This window comes from Branchiostoma floridae, chromosome 3 (assembly GCF_000003815.2).
Source record: "Branchiostoma floridae strain S238N-H82 chromosome 3, Bfl_VNyyK, whole genome shotgun sequence".
NCBI lineage: Eukaryota > Metazoa > Chordata > Leptocardii > Amphioxiformes > Branchiostomatidae > Branchiostoma > Branchiostoma floridae.
Window position 1 is genome coordinate 14381601 of NC_049981.1, and position 25906 is coordinate 14407506.

General features: G+C 38.4%; 1 protein-coding gene across 1 annotated transcript in view; it reads left to right on the forward strand.

Annotated features, from left to right (window-relative positions):
* LOC118412265 (neogenin-like) overlaps positions 1 to 25906 on the forward strand; it is a gene marked incomplete in the record, with an annotated part of 126729 nt that overhangs the window by 99587 nt on the left and 1236 nt on the right. Inside the window, 16 exon segments of the mRNA XM_035814999.1 lie at positions 1690 to 1828; positions 1989 to 2161; positions 2412 to 2519; positions 6341 to 6538; positions 7438 to 7503; positions 7739 to 7910; positions 8214 to 8307; positions 18705 to 18852; positions 19097 to 19210; positions 21242 to 21289; positions 21738 to 21803; positions 22470 to 22526; positions 23721 to 23855; positions 24366 to 24476; positions 25023 to 25169; positions 25514 to 25653. Coding sequence (XP_035670892.1) covers positions 1690 to 1828; positions 1989 to 2161; positions 2412 to 2519; positions 6341 to 6538; positions 7438 to 7503; positions 7739 to 7910; positions 8214 to 8307; positions 18705 to 18852; positions 19097 to 19210; positions 21242 to 21289; positions 21738 to 21803; positions 22470 to 22526; positions 23721 to 23855; positions 24366 to 24476; positions 25023 to 25169; positions 25514 to 25653 — 1916 coding nt within the window.

The window sequence follows — 25906 nt, forward strand, 5'->3', positions numbered from 1 at the left end:
CCCTGTAGAGGTCGAGAGAGATAAAGATGATGATCGGAGTGAAAGGACGGTAAAAAAGCTGATGACAAGTAAGTTGCCCTCCTGCTAATATGAAACCGTGCTGTGCCTTATATACTACTTCTTCCTCCTCCTCCTCTGTCTCTTCTCTGCTGTCTATCTGCCTCCAGAACAGATGGTGTGATGGGGATTGTACATTTCAATGTGGATCCTCTCCTTTTGTAGTAGATTTCTTACCTGCCAGGTGACATTTTTCCTCATATTGAAATGGCATGTTTTTTAAGGAAAAAATAGTAATCTAAGTTTTTTTGTGATCTTCTCTAAAATCTCTTCATTGTCATGCAGAACTAGTTTTTGAAACAGAGTTTTTGAATTGTAGTTTGTCAAGACTCAAATAGAATTTTTCCCGATAGGATTGTCATAAGAAGAATTTGATTCGGATACGGATAATGCAATCTTAAGAAGGAAAAAGCATGGAACAAACAGTCATGTACAACATCAGAAAATTCAATTTTTCATTTCAAGAGAATTTTTTATTATTTTGCATCTTGCATTTTTAATGATCTTACTATTGAAGCCCTACAATCTCCTTTGCCATCTGTAAGAATAGTTCCAAATAAAGTTACATAAAGCTTATACAGTCAAACCTGCCCATCCAACCAACTCTATCCACCAACCAACTCCAGTCAACAACCACTCTGAGACAGTCCCGTCCTATTTTGCATGGTAAAGGTCCTCTTTTAAACAACCAACTGCTTACCCCAACCAGCAACCACTTTTTTGCAGTCCCCAGGGGTCTTTCACACCCCTCTCAACAACCAAAATTGAGAGACAGTCACTGTGTCTGATCCATCCCAGCAGCAGCCATTTCAAAATGAGTACTTCTGTAAGCTCTTACATTTGCATCAGAAACAATTTTGATCCACACTAATCCTCAGAACAAAAACACCTTGTAAACATGGTAAAAATCTGTTAGAAATAATGTCATTAACAGATTTTTACTGTTTTTCAACTGTAACATGTCAGTGAAAATCAGTAAAGCATATTTAAACGATGCACACAAGTGGGAATTTTGACATACTGATAGAGAAACTAAAAGAGCTTGCTTTGGCTGTTTAAGGAACAGACAACTAACAAACAGAACATGTTTGATTGTTAGACAAACACAGCTCTGATTGTTAAACTGTGGTTTCTTGAAATTAGTTTACATAACAGCATGGAGATTATGGAAAAGTTTAGAGCAACGGATCCTGAAATGTAATTTATATATACATATACAATGTACATGTTACCCCATGTGTAATTTGAAAATCATGATGTGTAATGATTAACAGTAACAGTAATACAGTACATACAAGCAGATGCCAATGGTAATTTTTATGCCAACCAACCAACCAACCAACCAGCCAACCGACCCCATTTTTATCCAACAACCAACTCCAGTCAACAACCATATTTCCTTGGTCCCTTGAGTGGTTGTTGAATACAGGTTTGACTGTACCTTGAAAAGAGTGGTTACCAGTCGATGGCTTTAAGATTACCCCAAGTTCGAGACTACTGGAGGTTTGGTAAGCCCTCACACAAACACTATGGCCACTTAATTACAAAGCCTCAACCCCTGAATAGTCTCAGAGTGAGGAAAGGAAGGATGATGGTCCTGTACATCCCATAATGCTTTGCTCTTCCCATCAGCCCCTGAGCCTACCACTCCCATGATGCCACCTGTTGGCGTGAAGGCAGAGGTCAAGTCACCGCAGGCCGCCAAGGTCACCTGGGCAGACACAACACTGACACGTAACCGGATCACGGATAATCGATACTACACTGTTCGGTGAGACATGTATTCCTTTCTCAATGATGTCATGACATACTTTGCTTTATAATGTTACAGTTTGATGCCAAGCATGAGACCATTTCTGATTTGATAACTAGTCATGTACAATCAGTCGGTACTCAATGACAAACCCTATATTCTCTATCCCTCTCCACAGATGGATGTCACTTTTCCCTGAAAGCAAGTATTTCTATGCAAATGCAACCAGTCTGGAGTACATCGTGACAGACCTGAAGCCTTACACACGCTACGAGTTTGCTGTCAAGGTCACTAAAGGTCGTCAGGAAAGCGACTACAGCATGACTGTCACTAACAGGACTTATGAAGATAGTAAGTTTTAATTAATCATCAATCACTTATCAGTTTCAACTTGATGATGATAACTCACTGTTCATTACTATATGACACTGAAAATTAGACTTCAAGCTAATAAAGCAAATGTTTTGTAATAATACTTTTTTTAGGATTAAGTTGTTTTCATATTTTCTGCATGTGAAAAAGGTTTGAAAATATACAAAATGCAAAATAAATAAGCAAATGTGTATTTGGGAAACTTAAATGTTGTAAATTCTTTGCACAGAGCCTAAGTCTCCTCCCAGAGACCTGACAGTTGTGGGAATCGAGGGGAACCCAGGAGGGGTAAACCTTAACTGGCAACCTCCCGCCAAGTCCAACGGACCGATCACAGGTATATTCACCTTACAGTGCCATCCAACAATATGCATTCCTCTAAAATTCTCCTTACTGTTCCATTCTACCATGTACACCTATCAGATTGCAGAAGAAACTTTCATTTCTGTCCTAGTCCACTCATGTCATGTACACCTCTTTGATCACCATTTCTCCTTACTTCCCATGGCCAGTGGCCTACATCATTCTCCTTGTACCTGTCCAGCCAATCACACCAATCATATTGTAGAGAACTGTCCTGTTCTTATCCAATCGGTGCATGTCTCAGATAACCTGTGACATTCTCCTTACTGGTCCTGTCCATTGAAAAGTGCATATCTAGTACAACAGACATTTTTATTTCTTTTCATTAACTGTTATTTCCTGTATGTCAGCCAAAGTTAGTTTGCAATTATTAGTACAGTCATTACTTTGCCGTTGAGAAAACTTTCCTTTTCGTATTTTTGTTGCTCTATCTCGAATCTTTGAATATTCCTAACAATGTTTGGAATTAAATGTCCTATAAATTTGAACATGCACCCACAAGCAAACAGTAAGTACAGAGATTATAGCTACACAATATACTTCCATGTACAAAACATCCATTTTCTCTTATCTAAAGACTCAACTTCATCAGTTTTACTTTCCAATTAGAATGATGATGTAACAGTCACTGACCGTGTGTGTATGAATAATATTTACTACAAGCTTGGAAAGGAAAGTTGCCTTGGAGGCCAGCTGCTGAAGACTAAAGCTGTGTCTCAGCTGTGTAAAAGCTGGATTACAAGGCAGACACTGGTAAAGCCTAACAGCAGATAAACTTTATTACAAGTGACCACCAGTAATAGGAAGTCAGCATGAGTCTCTCTTCAATTAATGTGCAAGCTGATAAGGCCTGTCGTGATAATTTTCAGCTAGGGATTCTGGATTTGGCTCAGTGCAAGTGACTTTTTATTAGCGGTGTAATCAGCAATGAAAACTATGCCAACATTTTTGCTTTTTCTTTGCAAGGTCATGTCACAATGTATGAAATGTTTCTGAAGTATTGTCAATGATGTTACTGCGTGTATTAGAAGAAACTAAAGGTTCAAAGTTTTGATACATTTGAGCGATAATGTTTAAGACATGTTAAAGTTGAATGTAGTTCTGGTATTTTGCTCCTGCATAGAAGTCAAAAAGAAACAGCATAGTGATTTCACTCATTGACAAGTCTGTTTGTAGAGGAAGAATTTGCAATTGTCGATTGCATAGGAGAGATACATTACTGAGATGTCTTACAGTCAACTAGGAATGATCCACATAGTCCGATTAGATTCTCCAAAAAGCAAGGCATTTTTTCTGGTTGTTCTTTATTCTGTTAGATAGTTGATTGACCTATTCGATTAAAAAAAAAGGACTGTTGGAAACAGGTTAAGTATACCTTCATGTTTTCCCCACCATTTGATCCAACACAGGGTGTTGACAGTTTGTGACATAGACAAACATGGCCTCTGTGCTTCACCATTGATTTCTAGCAGTCCAAAATTGGGTGGGGCCCCTTGTTGAAGTCTAATAAATCCCACAATTTCTCATTGTCAGAGCCGCTTACTAGGAATAAATGATAAAAGTGGATATTTATGGTACCTGCATTACTTAGTTCTGGTTGGAGAAAATATGAAAGGTTGACCTGTAGGAAGCATCCTTGAAACAAAGTTTGCCAATAGGTTTTAAAGGTTTCATCATTGTGTAATTGGAGTGTTAATTTCATGCTGTTCTTGTTTTCGATGACATGTCTCAAAGGACTCTGTTTATTAGGGAAAGATGAGATTTGATACTGGTAGAGACAAGTTTTTATATGCTCCAATTCTCGGAATCATTTATCATGATTGGAAGGTGTTTCAGGAGTTTGGGCTTGAATTGAAAGTAAATTGTACAAAGAGGATAACATCTGTTGCAATTTGTATCAACTGCATACCTACATGTATTATTGTAACGTTTACTTGTAAACATATACAGTCATGTATTATAAGTTCTTTGATCCCTTAGTTTCTTTGTATCTTTGAATTCAAGCTTTCAATTTCAACATAAAAAAACAGTTTCTAAACTAAATTCAGTAGCAACTCCTGTTTCTGTGTCTAAATATTTTGTGATACAGAAAATTATATACTTAAAAATACTGCAAATATTTATGGATTAGCGGTAATTTACAACTGCTTTTACCATTCAGCTCTGCCAGTTTTCAAGACTAAAGTGCGTTTTGCTGTTTTCAATTTTCAACAGATCTCAAACTGACATGTCAACATGTAACTTAAACTACTGCAGCTTTATGGGAACGATTGTGGAACACCCTACGAAACACGTTCACGAAGAACCGAAGTTGTAGGATCATTTGTATGGATTTACCATATTGGATGGAAAGGATCTAGAAATACACAGTTCCTAATCCTAGTTGTTGTTAAAGTCTGTCCTTGAGATACTGCATTTAAACCCTTTGGCAGAATCAAATCCAGGTTGATTGTACACCTTTTCAAGCCCTCCAAACCAGCAGAGCTCCAACTCCAGCAGCCTCACCAATTTCTCAGGGAGAAGGTGTCAGAGAATTTTAGCCAGAAAAAATGATCTTCTCTGCAAGATTCAGCTACACATCTTATCATATGACCTGGAGGGATACAGGTTGGGAGATAATTTGGAATTCCACTTTCACGCATGGGAGGGGTATTGATTCCCCCATCCATCAGTGCCAGTTAGGAGACCTATCTGTGCAGGCATCAACAGCAGAGGTACAGCAAGGCCAGAGCTGTGTGCTCACGTTCACATTGGGAACAAAATGTCATGTATTCTCTATGCAGTTAGAATATACTGAGTAATTTGTAAATGGCTGCAAGGTTTCCGTGATTATATAATTTTGGAATGGGGAGAGAATGGAATATTGCAGTGACTCCATAGTCACACACCGTGCAGAAGTGAGTGGTCACCGCGAAAAGCACAAACATAGAGCCACTGCCATAGTTTCAAGAATTGTAGTAATGCTTTCCCCTACAGAGTTGGTGTCACTGTTGTAGGATCTGTCATTTGAACGTAAAAACCAGGCCAAATCTGTGTGCAAGCTTTCAGATTGGGATTGGATGCCCTTTCCTTAGAGATAGAGTGGTGTCACTGTGCTAGGCTTTGCCATTGGAGTCCTAAAGCCGTGTGCTTGGCAGTACTGGAAACAAAATGCAGTGCACGTTTGTCAGAGATAATTTATACTTCTCCCTATACTAAAGAATTGATGCGCCGTACTGAATCAGAATCTGTGTTTCCATCTGAACAGGCTTTGACTTTGAGTTGTATGTCTGCACATCTGAATAATTTTGTTTTCATCTTGCCTATACTGTACTATTCTTCCTTTTGAATAAACTCTACTGCGTCTGGTCAAACTGTCTTTCTCTATGCTTTCTCTCTTAAAACACATTCACTGGAGAAATAAAAGTATGATGATGTGAAATTTCAAGTTGTGTTTTGCATTCTCTATCCTCTGTCCTTTCTGTTGAAGTGAAAAATCCACAGCACACATCCTTTTTATCAAGAAACTGTCTCCTACAAATATCACCAAATGCCTTTTGAGAAGATGAAAAATGTGTATGCTTAACTCTTACTTATCATAAAAATTTAAATAAAACATACAATGTAGATGCTCTTATGATAGAACCTCCTTTGATTGTTTTATTTTCTTCATCTCCATGTAAAAGTGTTACCTTTGATTATAATTAGGATCCATTGTAAAGAGTTTTTGGTGATGCCTCATGGGCAGAGCCTTCTTTGTTCTTCTTTGTTTTGCCACGAGTAGTAGCATCCCCCTGTTTTGTTCTTTCGTTTTAGGCTACATCATTTTCTACACGACCGATCCGTTGCTGAACGATGCAGACTGGGTGTTTGACCCTATAATGGAGGGCGACAAATTGACGTACACTGTAAAGCAACTCACTCCAAACACCAAATACTACTTCAAGATACAGGCCAGGAACTCTATGGGCATTTCGCCCATCTCTCCCATCATGGAATACCAGACGCCGCCAGGTTGTTCGGACTTAAGATTTTTTTCTCACTGCCATAGCTGATTTGCTTTGAGTGCTTTAAACTAGCTGGGGTTCTGAAGTTACAAATATAGGCACATGTATATTATGCACTAAACCAGAGAGACTTATAAACTAACATAGTCAAACTAACACCACAGCTTGTTTTTAAAATTGTTTTAATCATTTGATTGATTTGGTTTATTTTCATAATGGGGGATATAATCAGACATAATGGAGTGCAGTCTTTGCCAGTAACAATTTGAGGCTTATGCAATCACTGACTAACCAATCTTACTAATCTTGCTAATCCAATTGTACAGTTAACTAATTACATCAAACTGAATAAAGCCCAATGCCCTCTCTGACTTTTATTAGCAGCCACAATCCAAAGAATTGTACCCACAAGGGTTCTGCCAGCTATTTTGCATATCATAATGTTTGTTTATACTACTTTTGTTGATTAGTTTTGTTGATCTTGAGTAAATCAGGTTTGTGTTTTAGTTTTTACCACCCTTGTGACAGTCAAAATGTGAACAATGTTTTCCATATTTTGTACCTTCATTGTATCAGACCCACCCTATCATAGGCATAACCCTTCAAATCATTGCCCCCCTCCCCCAACATTATAGATTGAAACATAGTTACTCACTATAGTCTTGATGCATGAAAGTAACACTGTGTACTTATTGTAAATATAAAATTTTGTACAAATCGTCTTCAGAACTTAATTATTTTGTAGTCTATTGCCTCACCGAAAGCCTATTTATCTGATAGTTTTAATAGTATTAGTGTTGTTATCCATTTTGCAAAATGATTGTTTTAGCATGCAGGGATCTGGCATCTGTTTCGTCTTTGCTTGAACCAAGGAGTCTTGTACTAATTTTATGGTTGACATTTTAGGCGGGAATTCCTATAATCCCAAGGAAGTTGGCAAAGGAGAGGAATCCAATTCTGGAGGAGCTGGAAGTGAGTGTTATCTTTTTCATCTTATTGTTAAGTATAGTGCACTGTTTTTGTTAACCTTAAGCTTACTTTGGAATGCACGTAGCACCAAATTTATATTGGTTATGTTGTTTCTGTTAGGGAGTAGGGTGATGGTTAAGCCTAAACAAAAAGAGACCTGTGTTTTCGAGAGATACAGCTCAGAAAAAGGTGAATTTTCAACAGCTGATGCTAAATGAGATTTATTTTCTATCATCAGGATCAACCAACAGCCCTTCCAACCAATCGTCTGGCGGCTTCACCTTGACTGACACCATGTTGTGGATCATTATTGCCTGTGTTGTCACGGTAACGGTGACCATCATCTTCATCATCGTGACCTTCATCCTGTGCAGGCGACGCAACGGAGACAACAACAAGAACAAGAACAAGTAAGTGTTTTTGCAGTTTAACCTTCAAAGTGTCATTTGTTCTCCAATGTCCCATAGATTTACATATGGTACTGGCAACCTGTTTTAAGGTTTATGTGTTACCTTACTGTTAGTCTTGGAATATTCTTGGTGGATTTAACTTCTCAATGACTCCACCGCAATGCCTGTTTAATTCTATGTATTTCACCGTACCACAGAAGTGGTTCGACTGAGAAATAAAACCTTCCCACTCCTTCCACAAAATTAAATCCCCATGAATGTAAATGAACTTACAGTAATGTATAATGTATTTATTTCCTTCAGGAAACGTGGACAATACAAGGGTCGTGACAACGGCAAGAGGAAAGGGCCCCATAAGGACGTGAAACCACCTGACCTGTGGATCCACCATGAGCAGGTAGGGGGCGTTTCTTCTCCCTCAGATTATGACACAACATCATGTGACTTTGACCGTGATATGCAGGCTTTAAGTTTGCATGGTGAAGTTGTTAGATATAAATCACTGTACTGAAGAACTGTCAATAGAAAATTTATTTGGAATGCTGTCAGATTCATGTGATGTTTGTACATCAGTGTGTTTTTGTGTACTCCAAAGTTAACATTGTTTTTGTAGAAAGTACATGTGTGCCAAATGCACGGGACAGAGTTTGAAGGCACGACAGGAGAGAGGACACTTTTGCATTGCTACTTTATTTTCTACCAGTTATGCAAGAATATTTTTGCGCATCTTGATTTCAGCAGCACTTTTTGTTGCAGCATGTACATCATTTTCAGCATGTTTTGCCGTGCCTTTGAGCATTTATTTGCCCCCCCCCCTTCCCTTGGCACTTTACATGCATGTCTTGTGGCCTGTGATTGGTTACTGTTCAGTGACTCTGCATGGCACACCGCTTGTGATTGGTCAATGTATCGTGAGTCCGTGGCTCCTTTTCGAAATGCCCTACAGCTCACAATGCTGTAGCAACCTTTGAACTTTCACATCTTATATGGCAGGTGAACTTACGCCCTTGACCTAAGACCCGACCTGTCTTTGCTCTGAATTGTTGCAGCCATGCTGTGATTCGGGGCTGCCTGCGTTGCAATCTGAATTTTTCCCATACAAATGTACATCTGGGGTGCTTCTTGGTGCTCTTGCCAGCAACTAGTGCCAAAATGATTCATAACTTCTTTTGGGAGATGACTAGATACTGTAAGCTAAAGGTGAAGTTAAAGAACACAAGAGGAAGGGTCTTCACCATTTTATCATAGAAACCCTCCCTTCCCTGTACACACAAACTTCAAAACCTGACACAAAGCGATGTTGTGAGGTGTAGGACGCATTACGGAAAGGGAACCCTTGGGCTTCACAACGTGGTTGCCCACAGGGAAAACGCGCTCGCTCGCATGCCTTTTTTCCGTTTTCGTGGATTTTTGGGCATCATCGTGGAACCTAAGCTTCCTGCCTGTTGCCTTGGCAATGGACAGAGAGCTCACGAGTTGCTGTTTCGTTTTTCAAGCCACCTCCGATGTACTTGTCGTGAGGAGCTACCTGGAGAAGACACTCACCTCTTGTGGATGCCAGCCCATCCCTCACTTTCCATCCCTCCTCTGCATCACTTCTCTGTGCTCTGATTGGTCCACTCTGACACCTCTCTGTACTGTGATTGGTCAGCTCTGACATCCCTCTGTGCTGTGGTTGGTCAACCTGTCAGTAATACTGGTTGCCCACCTCTAACATCTCCATGTGCTACGACTGGTCCTCCTCTCAGTGACTGTGATTGGTCAACCTTTCTCTTCAGCTTTATAGTACTTAGATAGTGTCTCCTAACTGGCTAACATCTCCTGTATGTCTTGTGTGCTCATTAGTCATGTGACGTATAAGAATTTATTCTAATTCTTTCTCTATTTAAGATTTTCCTTTATGATCTTTGAATTTCTCTATTGAGCCACACTAACAAAGTCATTTCATCATTGCCAACTCTTGCAGAAACGCATCTCGACTGAACCTCCTGAGTCCTTGGAGTTAGAAACTTTTAACGCTCTGAACTACTGAACATCCAACTTTTCTATGTAGTTTTGTACCTATCTTCCTTGTTTCTGAAAGTAACTATATTATATATTCTAGATGGTGTTACAGAATTTTAATGAAAAGGCAAACGACATAGGTCAAAGTTCATAGATCACAGACCAATGCCAACAGATGCAGCTAAAACTTTCTACAGCTTCAAAAACTGTATGAAACTTCCTATAATGTTATAACTACTCTAACCTTGCCAAATGTCCATCATTGGTTGTGATGGTGACCTCTGACCTATGTAGGCAACTGTGTTGTATCTGACAACACAGTACTATACGCAACTGACACTGTTGAAAGCCAAGGGAATCACGGAACTCTGTAAATAGTTTGGAGTGCCTTTTGTACAATTTTGTAGTAACTTATATATTCCACGTAGCTTCGTACTATAAGAATCCAGCAGGAAGATGTGCTTAAAATCGCAGGTAGGACATAGTGAAAGTGAACATGTATAAAAGACCATTCAGTGTCTGTTCTTAGGTATAAAAGTGCAAATCTCATCTTGTAGTTTTTGGCAGCAAAAGGATTGCAATAAGGAGCTGCATTAGTGTGTGTGTGCTTAGTGGCTGTGCTCATTACTTATACGGAATATACAGTGCACATGTAGAGCACCAGGCATCAGGTAATGTTCGCTGTTGTATATACGTCTGTGAGGCAGTGAGAATGCAGTGTTAGTTGTGGTACTTTATACGGTGCATGAGGACTGTGCTTTGTAATATCCCAGTGTAACATTTACAGCACTTTTGGTCTACGTGTAGCTACAGTTAACAGTAGATTGAATCTAAGTAGAATGTGCAGACAATGCTGTTGTGTACCTACAGTACATACTTACAACATGACAAAGATGACATACATATTTGAACAATATGTAACATAATAACAACATAATAAAATGAAATTCTTATAAAACAAATCAAGGTAAATTCTCTAAACGATTGCTTTCATATTCAGATAAATCTTTTCACTGTCAACAAAATCTAGAATATTTCAACAATTTGAAGAAGACAATTCCTAAAATTCCTTTTTTAATTATTGCAACCATCTAAATTGAGAAATGGTGGAAATTAAACATAAATCTCGTAGAGGATATATCATGGCATTGTCTGCACACATGTTAAATCTTGACAATCATGCTGTGTACATATGAAAGGTAAGCACTGCAAAAAATGTTCACTATAGTATTACAGTAACGTTTGGAATTTTTGACTGGAGTAAGTTATCTTGCCGCACTTGTGTCAAAGCGCTGTGTTAACTGTTTGGAACCTGGAACTCAAGGGAGTGATGAAAATATAGTGCCAATCTTTCTCTCTGTTTTTAGATTGATTTTTACAAAATGTAGGGGCTGTATATGTCATCTATATGCTCAACTCCTGTATACATGAAACTTCAAAGATTAACAAATACTTCAGCCAGTTCTATGTTGGAATTCTTAACAATTTTCTTTCTCTATCCCTCCTACATGTATGTATGTCTTTTCTTGCTCACTGTTTCTTGTCACTTTATTTGAGAGTTTCTTATAAGTTCATCTTTAATGTTCTTCTTACGAAGACTTGCATGGTTCACTGCTTCTGAAAATTTCAATGCAATACTTGCCATGATGAAAACCAGGGTCTTGGCCAAGTTTGTTCCCCCTTGTATAGTTGAGACCAGTCCCTGCTGTACATACATTTGTAGGCTCCCCCTAGGCTTGTGAAATGTGAACTGCACTTAGTGATGATATGGAAATAAAGTACTGATTTGTATGCAGAAGTGTTGGTATCTCTTCTTTTTGTCTCCCCAAGGACAAAGAACTATCATATAGAATATTAAGTAAACCTAGCAGCTATAGATGACAGTGCGTAAAACTATGAAAGTTTTACCACACCTGACCAAGTTAGAACCTTGTCGTCCAGCAAAGTTAACCCTCCATTATTCTTTATCCTGTTGGATTTGTAGGCTTTACAAGAACATTTCAGAACCCATCTCGACTAACTTCTTGCTTTGTAGAAATTAAGAAAATGCTCGCACCTAGTGCAATTTTGTAGCATTGATGACAACCTCAGTGGAAAATAAAGCTATAGGGACCAATTAATTATCATCCACAAGAGTTGCAAGCAGGACCATTCATTAGGTGCAATACTAGTAGTTGTTTTTAAAATAGTCTGATATGACATGTACAGTCATTGTATTTTTGACAGTTTTCAATGAAGGTTTTGATTTGGTCCACATCATGGTAATTTGCAATGGATGTATTTCCAGCTATGAAAATTAAATATATTATTTCTTTTATGACCGGCCCAAATGCAGCTTTTAGAAATATTTGTTATGATCATAGAAAAAGATTTGACTGTCTAAGTTTACAAATTATGTTTTTTTTTACATATTATACACGGCTTACTCGTGTAGATTAAATTTTTTCAGCACAACCTGGTCACGAAGTGTATCCAACGAGGTGTAAAAACAGTGGATGTAGCTAATTAATCACCAGCTGGCGCCATGGTAACAAACCAATTACAGGGCCACCTCCTGACGCGCCTGGAAAATTTAGCAGATTGCCAGGATGTAGCGGTTAATTAGCCTGCCGGGAATCCTAAATGTAGCGCCTCGAAAATAAGTGCTCTAATAATCCTGTATGGCATGACAACAAGAAAGCAAGGGTTTGGATACATTTTATGTGTCAAAATGTCAATTATCAATGGTCTATGAAAATTATGTTTTCTGTGCAGATGTTTTCATCCCAGAGTAATTCTTTGTTCAAAACTGAAGAAAAAGGTCCCCTAATTTGTGTTATCACAAAAGTCGATAAATGATGATTTGCTTTAAAGGTTATGAGACAGTAAATGTTTATTGACAAATAAACATTGTTGTGTGACAGGCCTTGAAATTACTAGCTTTATAGTCTTAGCCTACCATATACAAATTCTGACATTCTAATTAATGCTGATGTTGTATTTCACCCAGTCACTTATGCAGAAGGAAAGGGGGATAAAACATAATTATGTTTCCATTAACAAAATGCAGCTTATTCTTTTGTGTTGTGATGTATATCCATAGAAAATTTGCAACTGTGGCAAAATTCAGTCATTATGTTCAGTGACTGAGTAGACATCAAAGTGGCCATGAAGGTTCTCTCGCCCTCATCCGCTCCTAGTAAATGGACCAGAGAGCCAGCGTTAATTTCTCCGTCCTTTTGAAGTTCGGAGGTGGAAAGGTTGGACATGTCCCCCGAGAGAGTGTGAGTCGGTCACGGACTGTGTCCTATCTAATGGGGTTTGAAAGGCGCCCTGTCGGAGTTATTAAAATGAAGGTGACCAGGGTGCACTCTAAATGACATTTAGACGATTCAGAGTCAAGCTAATGATGACATTTATAGACAAGTCAGGGGTATGGTAGAGAGGCATTTTAGAAGGACAAATTACGAAATGCTGCTTATCATACTTTATGTTAGGGACCTCTTTCAGGAAAGAAGAGAAATTGAGGAATACAATAATTATAAACCGAAAATGCCTAATGCAATGTTGGCTGTAAGAAGGAACTATATTATAACTTTTGCAAGATGCAAAGTGAAGAATTACATCTGTGTCCTTGTCCATTAATGTCTCAACTGTCCAATTTAGGGTCTTCATCTTGCCAATTCTAGATCAACCCCATCGAAAGTCTGATGAACAGACCCTTAAGTATTTTCACTGCTCCCCATCTTCTGATCAAGCCTTTGTCAGTACCATGCACAATGCAATGGGTGCCATCATTAAATTGTATTTCAAGAAAAATTAGTTACCAGCAATATGCTGTTTTCTGAAAGAGTATGAATATAGTTTAGTGTATAAAGTTTATTTTTTATTTGTCCGTATGATACAAATCTTGAAAGTTTAAATTATGATACCAGATTAGGATGATGTCATAATGATGTAATTCCCTAGGGAAAACTCAGGTGTGTGAGTATCACCTTAACGAGTCCCAGGTGAGGAGGACAGGTGTGCACAAGAGGCACACAGTGTTCGTTCATAATCATCAGTTATGACTCTCCTGTAATTATCTTGTCTGTCTAGACAATTCATAAATAATTCACATAATTCGTTGATAACAGACAGGACACCTCATAAAAAGGAACTGACATTGTAAAAAAATATAATATTTATAATACAATATATAATTGTAAAAGTGTAGTAAATGTCACTAATGATTTCTGAAATACATGTATCTATCTTATTTTGAAGGACGTGGCCAAAAGAGTCAAAGTTTGATATTTCAACATACTTTTAACTGTGTAACACATCTAACTATCACTGACAAGGCGTTCCTCTGCTAGCCTGACCAGGTAAAAGACTGCTAGAAATGTGATTTAGTCGGGCTAAGGCTGACTCTGCAATGAGTTTAGCAATCAATAGAAACTTCACACCCCAGTCTGTCGACTAAAGTATAGTTCCTGTGTAATGTTCTGCAGTTAGGCAGACGCGGGATTATCGTTTATTGCGTTATTGATCCTACCCTTGCCCCTGACTGTTACAAGATATTTATTGCCTTTGTCTATTTGAAAATGCAGGCTTTGTATTGATTGTTGGAAAAAATGCAACATTCTGTTCCTACTTATTCTGGTCTTTTACAGCCAAGCCACATTTACTGTCTTGGTTTAAACAAATTTGTAAATAATGTTATATTAATTTTTTAGATTATGCTGTCTCAGTTATTGGTGTCATTCGCAATTTGAATTTTGTTTTTTGACCAAAACCATAGTTAGTTTGGTCCCTGGGGTAGTTTAGATTCTGTTGGCCCAATTAGATTTGATACATTTTCTATATTAGTCACAGTTTATTTTTGTAGCCAAAAGAAACATAAAACAAATAAAGTAAAAAGATTACCATTCTTAATGGTACTTGAAAAAGCAAGGAACCATTCACATACATTATCGATGAGGAGATCATTGCTTTTGGTTGTGATAGATAGAAAGACAATAAACAGATGTTCGTTTATGTAGTAATACCTGTAAATGAGAATTAATAGAGTTGAAATGCTGATTTTTTTATAAGCATCAAACCTTGAAAGTTTATTCAATATAAATTAAATGTTTTGTTGAGCCACTTAAGAAAGACTTAAATGAGGAGTATGATAGAAAACATGACTATTATGCATAATTTACTTTTTTAGTCATGACAAATATTTCAATTAATGCAAATTTGGGAAAAAACAATAACGACAAAGCTTGATAAATGAGGACTAGGTGTACATGGATGTGTATAATCTGGAGAAGAATGGTTGGTAAGATTGACAGCAATTCCCGTGTGTAATGACACAGATTACTGACGCTCACCTGTATGAAACACCACCACCACATCCAACTCCCCAGAGACTGATAGTGATGTGTTTCTCATAAAAAATTTCTACCGTAGATTGGCTTATTTATACACACATTTTTTAAGAAGGTTGTAAAACTGGAAGTTCGATTCAAAGAAGGCAGAAATCGAACTGGGCTGTCAACTCTGTCTTTCTACTCCTTTTGGCCAGTGTAATTGAACTATTTGTCAATTTTGGTGCTGCCTTGCCGAAGTGGAATGAATGTTAAGTGGTTGCGAAGATAAGTTAGTTCACGATAACAAGGTAATGGACACCTTGGCTACTGCAGCGGGCGATTTTAGGTTAGATTGTTGTTTGCTGATAGAGAGCATCCTTATATCGACTTTTATGATTTTGTTAGCAGTGTTTCATTTGAGGTTCTGAAAATCAAATTATCAAGCATTTTCAGTGATTTTGCAGCATAAGATTCTACATTGTATTTCATCGGCACTGTGGTCACTGCTTGCCAGACAAAAGCTTTATTAGTGCTTTTCATTTTTTAACATTGACAATGATAATTTCATTTTGCTTTGGCTTCAAAAGCAAATAAAATAATGTAGAAATATAGGGTGTACAGAAATATTTTTACAAAATTTGTAACTCTTTGGTATCCCCATCAATACACAATATTTAGATGTGCCTTAACTTTAGATGTGCCTTGCAATTGAGCTTTTATCTGTTTGAAGTTTCTGACTTTAGTATGTGTTCAGTGCATGTGCAATACCATTGAGATGAAAGCTACTACCAAACTGTTGCTACTTCATGTGTGGGCGTGACCATACGATGAATGACATAGAGCACATCCACATCAAGGCTTCACAAACTTGATTTTGTGGTTGACTTCCCCCGGAGACCCCATAAGACCTGATGCAAGATTGTGAGAGGAAAACAAATATAGCTCGTTTCACAATTTGGCATTTTACGACAGACGAGCCCTGTTGCTTGACAGATTCATGGCGGTTTATGATGGAATTCCTCATTTGGGTAGTCTTGCACATTTAGTTCCCTATCAGCCATAATTAGAAAACAGAGAATATTAGCAGCAAACAGATATATTTTGTCCATTTAGATGTAGCAGAGTTGACTACTATAGAATCTTTTGTAGTATCTTCCTGTTTAAAAGGTGCTAGGATATCATTGGTGGTTCTTACCATTTCTTGTAGACTGCCCTTTATCATATGATACCCCAATGTCTCATGGGTGACATAGCAATAAAAACTTGCCTCCAGCCATCCAGTGATACAGAGATGGGCTTTGCAGGGAAATTGTTTTCCACCTCTGAGAGCTGCTAGTGTCATAAAATGTCAATTTTAATAAATCTATGCTGACGTTTCATCAAAATGCCTGTAAGTCGGGCTGTGAATCCATACACAGTGCCGTAACCGTTTCATCGACGCCTGTGGCTGTAAAATAAGCGCGGAATGAAACAGATGGCTGAGGTGGGAGAGGCATCAGTCTTGTTAAATGAAACGGACATAAAACTGCCACAACATTATCACGTCAACTTCGCGTACGATCTCAAAAAGTTTCCACAATGGTAGATCAGATTACTGCTTCCTTATTAACAGGGCAGCAACAGTGCTTTTAGCTAAGACAGTTTTCTGCACCTTAATACCCATAGTAGTTATATTTCATTTGAATCAAAATTATGTATTTTGGTGGTCATATCATCCGACTTATGTAATTCACAAGACTAAAGTGTAGCACATAGTGTTATTTAGATCATTTTTTCTTCTTTCTGCCACCTATTAGTTGGTATTTAGATTTCATTTGAATCAAAATTTGGGTACTTCATAAGTGTAGCACTTAGTTTTTAGATAAAACAGTTTTTGTTTCTATCATAGCCATTGTAGTTAGATTCCATCTGAATAAGATGCTATTTTCAAGTGTAAAGTTAGAGTAGCAAATCATCAGGCAAATGTTGTACAGAGTTGATATCTTTCTCAGTGTACTCTGCCAGCATCCTGACTCGATTAAAGGGACTGTGTGACAGAAAAAAATGTATGGTGAAAAAAAACCTTGCACAATTCACCTTGTGAAAAGAAGTAATACATGCATTTTAGCTGGACACTGGTAAAGGAACGTTGCAACATCACAACAAGAACATTTTGCAGTCATTTTGCATCACAACATTTTGCAGTCCGGCCTACTGCTGAAGACTGTTGGCGCAGAGCTGCGATTACTCTCTTGGTGCCACGCCATTTCTTGCTCAGACGGTAAACACGCATTCGTGTCGTGCCCGTGATCATTTGACGTACGTTTGTGTATCTGTGGGCATTTCATACCACATGCCCCCTCCCCCATTTTCCCTTGGACACAAACCCTGCTGTTATAGTCAACATTCCCATTTCATGTCCTCAAGGATCACAATAATGGTAGAGTCAATGCATTATATCTATAGATACACCAATATTCATTATATAACTCCACTGATTATCGTCAACATTCCCCCCTGTGAACAATAGATAATCAGGTTCAGCCTCAGCAGTTTTTTCATACCACACCACATCCTGGTACATTGCACCGCGATTGGAGTTGTATCACTTACAGTAGTAACCCATTTTTTTTTCCTTCTTTTTCTGGTACAGTAGTCTAGTTTCTTCCCTTCCACTGTGAAGTTATAACAAGTACTCTGATTATTTTTATTTATGTCACCTTCATTTTGTACATGGACTGTTGTGTGCTGTGTCAGCTGTGATGATTATTTGGTTGTGAACCACTGACTTCTGCACTTCATCAAGAGAAATATTTGCACAAGTACAGTAGTTCATATTGCCAGGAAAATATCTTATTTTGTACACTTTAGCCAATAAACTTTACAGCATAGAGGAAGTCTGTGGTAAACCCTGTGGTAGTAAGGTATAGATCAAACTATCCCATATGGTATTCTGCGGGACATAATGTAGTTCATTATTGAGAAAGTCTGTTGAAGTGTGTAAAGTAACTCCCACACCATGGGACATTTCTTTCCACCTTGTTTTTGCGATTGAAGTCATCAGTCACCAGTGTTGCTTAGTAACTTAGTAACTGGCAAGAGCACCCTACCCACACTCCCTTGAACCCTAGAAGGCTTGTGGATGTACTTACCTGTCATCTCACATGCCCCCTATTCCCCCACTATCAAATCAAAACATTGTTGCAGTGCTGATGAATGTCACAAGGTGGCACTCAATAGCAGTTCACCTTCTCTATACCATTGAGATCAATTTGTATCAACTGGTTGCTGCTTCTGCAATAATGCATGACTAGCCTAACTTGAGAAATTCTAAGATCTCATCCTCTGATTTGTCATCTATCTGATAAGTACAAGAACAAGAATACAACATGGAGATTTCGTCTAGTTGGCAGTCATGTGTATATTTGCTGCAGTTGTGAAACTTGAAGCAAGAGGGCTCTGCTTATTATCTTGTTGTGCTTTCTCTACCTCTTAGATGGAGCTGAAGTCTATGGACAAGTCGAGTCCCCAGCCTGGGGAGATGACAAACACACCAATCCCTCGCAACTCTGCAGAGATGAAACCTGTGGACCAGCAGCCAATGGACGGGCCTCAGATGGACAGGAGGAGAAACTCGTTTGTTGGTGAGTCCTGATTGGTTGGATGTTTATTGTGTCCTGATTTGTTCAAGTATTGATGTGTTTTGTGTCTCAGGTTCTGATTGATTGGTTTGTATGATTACGATTCCTTATTGGTTGAATGATTGGTGTGACTCAGTTGTCATGATTGGTGGAGCCTTTAGGGAAGATGCCATCAGGTAACAGTCATGCAGTTCTTTGCAAGCTCACTAGGTGTCCTACTTACACTGCTCTTCTATTCACCATCCAGGTACAGATGAGGATGACCTGGATTACTCCTCCATCCCGCCAGTTCGACGACCTCCCTTCAAGCCCAAGCCCATCATGATCCCTGTGGACCACCAGCCACCCCCGCCCAGAGATCGTAAGTGGAACAGCCCATTCTTAACCTGATTTACGAACTAAACCCTGATTGGTTCCCTGTGGTTCTGATTGACAGTTGATGACAATTTATTACATCTAGGTCCATCAATCCTTCAATTTCAAGGTAAATAGCATTTCCAAAACAAAATGAATGGTAGAGAATTTAAAAACAAAGGCATACAAAATACTGTCTGAATCAGTGCAAGGGGGGACCTGGAAACCATACTAACTGCATGTAAAAAAGCTACATCATGACTGAAAGAAGTTTACAGGGAGGGAATTACTTTTGTTTCTGCATGGAAATTCCTTCATCTGAGGTACCATCTTTGCACACGGTATCCAAGTCTTTTGCATGTGGTTGAGATTTTCAGGAATGACACTGTACTGTACGTACACTGCACTGCTAGGCACTTTTTGCATCCTTGCATTTATACAAATTGCACTTTTTTGCACCTCTGCATTAACTGCACCTTGCAGTTCTGCTTGGAAAGCTGCCTGCTCTGCTTTGGGACTCTTAACACAACTTTTGTTTCTACTCTTTGCAACCTTTCATGATCAAATGTGACTGAAAGTTTGAAATGATATAAGTCATAGAATTGCTCAACTTCTTTTTTTCCAAGTCGTTAAACCCTCCTTTTCACAATTTTCTAAGTAAAATGTTTTGCAACCAATACCCAAATTTGGACAAAAAGCCAATATCAGTTATGTGAGTGCAATGATTTTTTTTCATGGAGATGTGGAAATAAATTAAAAAGTTTCAACAAGCACCTATGGAAATGTCCTTCAAGTTGAGTTGGCAGCTGACCATTTTGAAAAGGCACAAGATTCAACCACTTTTTCTGCCATGATTTGTGCCCAACATTTTTTGCATTCCTTCCTCCCCCCGACCTCCACCTGATACAGCTGCCAAAGTTCAGTCACCTGTGGGAACGTGGCCCCGCCCTAAAGACTTCTCCTTTGAACCGCCCCCTCCGCCCTCCCCCGCACCATGTAAGTCTCACCCTTCCAAATTTCACTCTTCTGTTCAGTGAAAATTTTCCATGAACCTGACCAACGTATGATTTTGTACATCGCTCTACGTTTGATAAGCGAACGTCTTCTCAAGATTTCTTCTTCCACCCCCCCTTTTTTATTGTCCTTTCTGTCCTCATTCAAACTCATTATTTGACAACCACTCGCTCAGATTTTCCCCTTGCCAAAGTTATTTTTCCAACCTTTCTAACTGAACCTCTTCTTTCGTGATCTCAAGATATGTCCTCTGTCATCTCTGTCAAAGGAGTTAATCTTTCTTCACGTCATAACTGTCATCAATTTTCTTAACTTATTTTTGCAACCTTTCCATCTGTCCCTGCGACCTTCCAGTGCTGTACCCAGGCAGAAATTGCACCTGCCCTGTCCACAATTTTTTATACCAACTTTCTTCCTGTTGATGGAATGGGGCAACTTCCTCAACTTTTACATGCTTGCTGTGTAATCAATGTCTTCTATATTACCTTGACAGTTAATTTTTTACTTTCAGTGTCAATGAAAGTATGTCACCTCTAGTACACATGTACACTACAACTATGTATCTAATTTGTTTTCGTAACATTGTCAGTATTTGACACCTCTCTTCATACCACATACATGTTCTCCCAAGGCTCCCAATGTTGCTCTGTACAAAATATTTCCCCATATATACAGTTAGGCTTATAACATTTGGAGATTATAATACCTGATGCAAAGGCTTGAATGTAACAATACTCACCAGTCTTGTACTTCTTTGTCTGGGCCTAAAGTGTGTTTGAAGCATCTTTTTTCCACACTTGCATTCTACATGTACGTCTCAAGGTTTTTGTCTTATCCTAGATTGAATTTCTTCTTTTCTCTTCTAAACCATGACATTTTCTCACAATTCTTTGTCTTTCTTTCTTTTCTTCTCTTTCTTCATCATTCCTTGTTCCCCAAATCCCTCTTCACCATTTTTCTATGCCTTTGTTTCTACGTTTCATACCTCCCCCACCCATGTGCAATTCTGTGTATGTGTGTGTAGCCATGTTCCACATCATTCAACCTATGATCTACTATGATCTGGAGTATTGTAAGTCTAACAGAAATGTCCCAAACAAAAGGAATTTGTACTACATGTAGTTGAAACTATACTAACTGTGCAAGTTCAGGTCTTCAGGTAATGACACATTTTTGTGCTGAGGGTTCAAAACAACTAACACAAGATCCTTACATTCTGTCTGTTTCTATCTGTAAAAAAACTCTGCTTTGTGATTTCATCTCTCTCAATTTTTCTTCACATGTAGATTTTCTTTCCATTGAATCTCAACTGAACTGAATGCAATTCTACATTGAACATTAATGTTTCTTTTCATCAATGAAAAATTGCACTCTTATTTATGTTGCTGCAAACTTTTGAAAGCATTTTTCTTCCCCACATCATCTCCCTACCATCCAACTATTGCATCCTTCCATCTTTTTCCGTCCATCCTTTCTTCTTCCACTGTCTTTCCCTTGTTCTTCTCCTTCCATTCTATCAGTCCGTCCTTCTCGACCTCCATCTTATTCGATGTCGACTTTCAAGCCTCTATCTTCTTCTCAGCCATGTAAGTCTCCAAAACAAACTCTGGGTCATCAAACTGAAGGGTTGTATTCATACATCCTCTCATGCCATCAAGCAACAATTTTGGCAGTCTGGCTTGTGGTCTGCCCTTCTTGCTGTGCTGGCACTGGACAGCCGTCATCAGCCAATCATGGTGCTGCTTACAGACATACAGCAAGGTGATTGGCTGGTAACCTTCCCTCCAACAACAGGAGGTGGAGTATTGGCTGACCAGGGCTGGCTAACTGAGGGGACAGACACCAGGCCTGTACACTACAATGTAGGTCTTAGCGTGATGTACACAAGTGACAGGCCTGGCATGACAGGATGTAATCAAAGAGCTGTGTAGCTTTGACTATACAGCCTTTTTCTTTGGTTGATGTCTAGATAGATGGTACATGTTTTCTGATGGTCTAACGTAACTAGACTTTGAGTAGACTGTACCACTTGAAAGATGTATAAACCAAGCAAAAGGATGTTATAGTACAAGACGAGCTCAAACTTAATTTTCTTTTTTTACAACTTTGTAATCTTTGTGCTTTTTTTAACTGTTTCCTTCATCCTTTGAAATTATTCTCTCTAGATTTCACTATTAATCTATATTCTGTTCTTTACTCTGTTCCATTTTGTTTCATTAATTTCATTCATTTTGCTGGGTCTTCTCCACCAGTAAGTGACAAGAGCCATTTCTACCACACACTTGAACCTATCTCTGCCTCCCAGCCATGTAAGTCACCCCATGCTGACCACCCCTCTTTATGCATGGTTCAGCCCATGTTCTCTCACTTTTCCTTGTCTCTCTTGCATTTTGCTGCTCTGTCTGTGGCTATGAAATAACTGTCACTTTCAAACCTTACATGTATCTTATGACATATCAAAATGTCAACTGCAAAAAAAAATGTCTGTCATTGTTGAGTGTTGTCAGATTTCTTCCAGAATGTTGTCTTTTCTGAACAATTTTGTCTATCAAGTACCCTGGTTGTTACATATGTTCATGTTCTTAACAATACGTATTGTGAAAATTGTGTACTGTATTAAATTGTTTGTCTTGTATCTGGTCCTTTGATGTACATGTGTATATTGTACAAGGAACATTTGAGTGCATAATATGTTATTGTGTTCTGTATTGAGACTTACTATGTACCACATATAGTTGTACATTGAGTATTAAGAAATTGTGAATAGTTAATAAGATACAGAATCATTCATGATATTATATTATATATTATATATATATATATTATTTGTATCTGCTGTAGCAGTTGTGAACTAAAATCAAAGCTGTTAAGGCCACACCAATTTAATTTCTTGGTTCACGGATTCGCTCGCTCCTATTTTTTGGAAAAAAAAATAAAAATAAAAATTACCACTCAGCAAATTTTCACCATTAATGAAACCATTCCCCAACTTTCTGGTGTAGCAAATTGGCCTTTATATTATACACTCCTTAAAGTGTGGGTACAGGTGCTGTTACTGTGTACAAGAATAGTGTTCTTGTACTTTTTCCAAGCTGAAAACTTTTTTTCTTTATGTTTTGGATTAGCCGTTACCTTTACCCCAACCATTTTACAATTTTTATTTTTATTTTTATTTCGCCCTTTCGCTCCATATTTTTTATGAAAAAATCCGTGAACCAAGAAATTAAATTGGTATGGCCTAAAGCTTATATAACAAAAGTCTACAATGGATGAAAAATTGCAGGCTTCTCTTAAAATGGATTAATGTTAGGTGAAATGGAATTGAACATGACTGAAAAATTGGAAAATGTGGCACTTATTTCATATTCATAAGGAAGGTACTTCTATAGAAATGTTATTACTACATCATTTTTGTAGTAATGAGAACTCATTGATTGAATAGCTATTGTTAGTGTCATGTTAGTATCAACTCCTGAAATGACTGTGTTGTCTTCCCTGTGTAGCCATTGCTACCTCAGTGACCCTGAACCATCCTGACCAGCGGCCGGTCTCCCCGTCCAGACCGCTCTACCCGCGTACGCAGTACTCCGCCAACATCCCGCGCTCCGTCTCCGTGGAGCCCAGCCCCATGAACGATGGTGAGGAAAAACTTTGCTTCCTAACTTTACTGGCCAATTAGCACAAAGGTACTTCCTTTGAATTTGGTTGAAACTAAAAGTCATACTAAAATGTATTGATTGATAAATAGATTACCTCAAAATGTGATGTTACATCTTCATATTACATCTTCCTATGAGCAGTGAAGTTTCTCTTATGAATTTTTAGAAATGCAGGCTTCTATCTATATTATCATAGTATCATGATTTTTATCGTATTAAGAGATATTTGTGAAAGATTTGTATTCTCCATATTTCAAGCAAAATGTTATGGCGTGTGAGTTGATGAGTGAGTGAGTGAGCGAGCGAGCGAGTTAGTAACTAAATGTAACATACATGTAATGACTGAAACAAGCTAACATCACCCTACAACTATAGTATATACTGAGTTACTGCAATTATGTCTGATCACATGTACTACTACTGTTTTTTACAACATTACAACTGCATGTTACTAATCATCATTGTTAACTGCCCCCCTCCCCACCCCAGTGGCAGACTACCCTCCCCCTCCCCTCAGTGATCATGAGATCCATACACCTGGATCTACTGTCAGCGGACACTCGTATCTGCACACTCCGCACACTCCGCACACGCCATCAGGTTAGCATCAGTCATTAACAACTTACCAGTCTTAATGAGTTCAATAACTACTGATTCATCACTAATAACTTCCCATTCAGCAATGGGTTAACTAACTACAGGTGAGCATTGATCATTAAAGTACCAGTCATAAATAAGTTAACTACAAGTTACATAATGTAGCAGTGGTCATTATCAACATACTTGTTAATGAATTACATTGGGTAAGCATTGTTAATAACAACCTACCTGTCAATAATGAGTCAACTACAGGTTAGCTTTGAAAAAATTTTTATACCATTGGTCATCAACAACCTAATAGTTTTTAAGGAGTTAACTACAAGTTAGTATTGTTCATTGACAACCTACCAGTCACAAATTTTGTTGACTTCATGTTAACATTGATCATCAACAAAATACTGCTAATTCATGACTAAACTACATGTACATGTACAATTTAAGTCATAATTTTATAACCAGTCATTGCTTAGCTAACTTGATATTAAAACTACAAATTTTAATGACGTGACTTCTGTAAGCAAGTATTTTTTCCTGTACTGTTTACAGAGAGGAGTTACACTCCTTCCTCCGAGGCGCGATCACTTGGCGCCCGTCCTGCCCATCCCCTGAAGAGCTTCAGTGTGCCAGGCCCCCCTCCCCCACCCCCATACAACAGCCTCCCCACTACACCTCAGTCCTCTCACCTCTCTGAACGTAAGTATGCCTGTTATTTTTTCCTCCATTTATTAGTACTATCTTCTTCTCTTACAACATTGTGCAGAACTTACTATCGTCATAAGTTAAAACATTTCATCCTGGTAACAAAATTTGTAAACTTGAATATTTAAAAGATAAAAGCGATGTATACATCTGAGCATCATATTTCCCTGCCGTGGTGTAAGTTGGTCTCATTCTCTGAAACATTTCCATAACCAGATGAAATGCAATTTGTTAAGTGACTGAACTGACCAGTAATGAAACATCTCCTTAAGCTTGGCAGCATTTATGTTAATGATTAACTTTTTTTGTGACTGACAGTGATTGTTTCTGATCCTCAGCAAAACCAGGGCCCTCCAGTACCCTGTCTACTCCACTGAGCACGCCCAGTAAACCCCAGACTCCAGCAGACATGTACCCAGATCCACAGACGTTACAGCCTCCCCCTCCACCACTGCCTGAGGCACCGCCTGGGTCCGAGGTAAATACTGCTCTCATTGTCATGGTTTGAACTTAACATGGAGACAAGGTTAATAGTGAAGACCTGTAACCTGCAAACAGTTTTTGACCAGGCCATGCTTGATACATGTCCAGACGTACATGTATTTTGTTCATGTGTTAGGGGCCTTCAACATCCACAATACATCACAGTGCAAGTTCAAAGTGTGAATAGGCTTATTCTACTCCTCCAAATCGTCTGTTTCTGTACATCAATGGTTTATTCAAACATACAT